This window comes from Engraulis encrasicolus, chromosome 20, assembly GCF_034702125.1.
Source record: "Engraulis encrasicolus isolate BLACKSEA-1 chromosome 20, IST_EnEncr_1.0, whole genome shotgun sequence".
Classification (NCBI taxonomy): domain Eukaryota; kingdom Metazoa; phylum Chordata; class Actinopteri; order Clupeiformes; family Engraulidae; genus Engraulis; species Engraulis encrasicolus.
The window spans coordinates 14,107,753-14,110,252 of record NC_085876.1 but is presented as its reverse complement, the minus strand read 5'-3'; the positions used below and the strand labels follow the sequence as shown (position 1 = coordinate 14,110,252).

At 49.5% G+C, this 2,500-nt stretch overlaps 1 protein-coding gene across 1 annotated transcript in view; it reads right to left on the bottom strand.

Moving 5' to 3' along the window:
• The window catches only part of LOC134435733 (glutamate receptor ionotropic, kainate 5-like), a 182,695-nt gene that overhangs the window by 16,698 nt on the left and 163,497 nt on the right, over positions 1-2,500 (bottom strand). The window contains exons 16-17 of the mRNA XM_063184779.1: positions 1,826-1,991; positions 558-783 (exon numbers count right to left, since the gene is read on the bottom strand). Of these exons, the coding sequence (XP_063040849.1) occupies positions 558-783; positions 1,826-1,991 (392 nt within the window). The remainder of the gene's footprint in view (positions 1-557; positions 784-1,825; positions 1,992-2,500) is intronic.

The window sequence follows — 2,500 nt, the reverse complement described above, 5'->3', positions numbered from 1 at the left end:
AATATTTAAATAAATGATAAATTTGTTTCTGATAGGTGGAGAGAGCTTTGTGGCGTATATGTAATTCACATACTTATAACACCAAATTGTAAGGCTCACAAGTTTGTGTGTCTCCTCTATTCACCTGTATCCACCTATCTGCTGTGTTCAGGACAGCCGACAGGGCTGGGCAAATGGGTCAGTTGTCCCCAGGCCCAGGGAGAGAGGGGGGCTAGAATTGGGTCCTCATTACCTTGTATGTATTGTGAGGGGGGGCGTCTTTCACCGTGTCTTAGTGGTTGTAGTTGGTTGCAGTTGTGTGTGTGTGTGTTATGCTCCTATGAAGTGTGTGTGTGTGTGTGGCGCTCCTACGTGGGTCTTACCGAGGGACATGCCAGTGCCGTAGCCCTTGGTATCCAGTAGCCATTGGTGTGTGTGTGTGTGTGTGTGTGTGTGTGTGTGTGTGTGTGTGTGTGTGTGTGTGTGTGTGTGTGTGTGTGTGTGTGTGTGTGTGTGTGTGTGTGTGTGTGTGTGTGTGTGTGTGTGTGTGTGCGTGCGTGCGTGTGTCTATGTCTTACCGAGGGGCATGCCGATGCCGTAGCCCTTGGTGTCCAGCAGGCCTCCTATCTGGGTGAGGTTGCAGTTGAGGCGGCGGTGGTACTCGTTCATGGTGCTCTCCAGCAGGAAGGCGTACTTGGAGTTGACGACGCGCGCGATGCCCTCCTCCGTGCTCTTCACAAACACGCTGGGCTGCTTGGAGTGCATGTAGTTCCACATGCGCTGGTACGTCTGGTAGCGCGAGTTCTGTGTTGTGTGTGTGTTTGTGAGAGAGAAGGAAAGGATGAGAGGGGAAGGAAGAGGGGGAGACAGAAGCAGAGAGAGAGAGATAGATAGAGAGAGAGAGAGAGAGAGAGAGAGAGAGAGAGAGGGGAGGAGGGAGGGAGGGAGGGAAGGAGGTGGAAGGAGGAGAGATAACATTAACAATGTATTTAAATAAGTTTGCCTGTGTGTGTGTGTGTGTGTGTGTGTGTGTGTGTGAGTGACAGAGAGAGAGTTAGTGTGTGTGTGTGTGTGTGTGTGTGTGTGTGCGCGCGCGTGTGCCTGCGCGTGTGTGTGTAAGAGTGTGTGAATTCAAAAGGGACGTATTGTGTAAGCAGTTGAATGTATGCCACAGAGGGGCCAAGGAACAAAAATGGAGTGCGGCAAGCCAGCGTGACATCAGGAAGAGAAAGCGAAAGAATAAGGCCAACAAGAAAAAAGGGAGGAGAAGAAAGAGGGAAAAAAGAAAAGAAAAAAAGAAGCGATTAAATTAAATGAATGAAAATGAAGAGAATGAGTCAGCGGGCTGCAAAGAGAAGAGGGCTCCTTTTGCTCTTGCGAAAAGCCCCCTTAATCAAAAGCCCCCTTAATCAACTGGAACACCATTCAAGTGGGAGGCTAAGTCAACCCCTGGCTCGGGTGCTGCTGGAAATAGAATGGGGCTGGTGGAAGGCTGATGCTGTCTTTACTGATGTGCTGCGCCACAGCTCCCCCCCTAATCGATTGTTTTGTGGACGAATCGATGAATTAAATTACCGGCTGTAGGATCGATGGATCGATACAAAACAATGATTAAAGTTCAAGAGAGTCCTTGTGCACAAGCCCTCAGTAACGCAGGTGCAGGTGTGAGGCAGGAGAAGGTGAATCAATGAACAAAATTCAAGAGACACCGCACACTGCTTACTTTTCTTTACTTTATTTCTCGGAGCGAACAACGCGTTAAATAAAGTAAAGAAAAGTAAGCAGTGTGCGGTGTCTCTAGAATTTTGTTTACAAAACAATGATTATTTACAGCCCTAGTCCTTACCATGAAGAAGGTCATGGTGCTGCCCCCCTGGATGGTGCCGTACTGGATGTTGGTCTGGTCGGCCAGGTCGTCAGCGGACTCGATGGGCACCTCCATCCTCTGCACCGTCAGGAAGGCCGCCAGGTTGGCCGTGTAGGACGAGATGATGATCAACGTGAACGCCCACCTGGGACACGAGGACATGTGCAGCAGACACACAATGTGGACACACACACACACACACACACACCATGGAGATGGACACAGATATAGACACACGCAGGCACGCACACGCACACACACACACATGCACGTTCACACGCACGCACGCACGCACGCACGCACGCACGCACGCACGCACGCACGCACACACACACACACACACACACACACACACACACACACACACACACACACACACACACACACACACACACACACACACACACACACAACATGGATACACAAAAAGGCAAAAAGACAGAGAGGGGGGGTGTTAATTACATTAGCATGTAATTATTATGATGTCTGCAGGTGCAAAACTACTCATCCGCTCATCATCCCTCGTTTCTGTTCATCCACACACAAACAAACACTCACATATACACATGAATGTACAAACTTACGAACACACACACACACGCACATATACACATGAATGCACAAACGTACACGCACACACGCACATATACACAT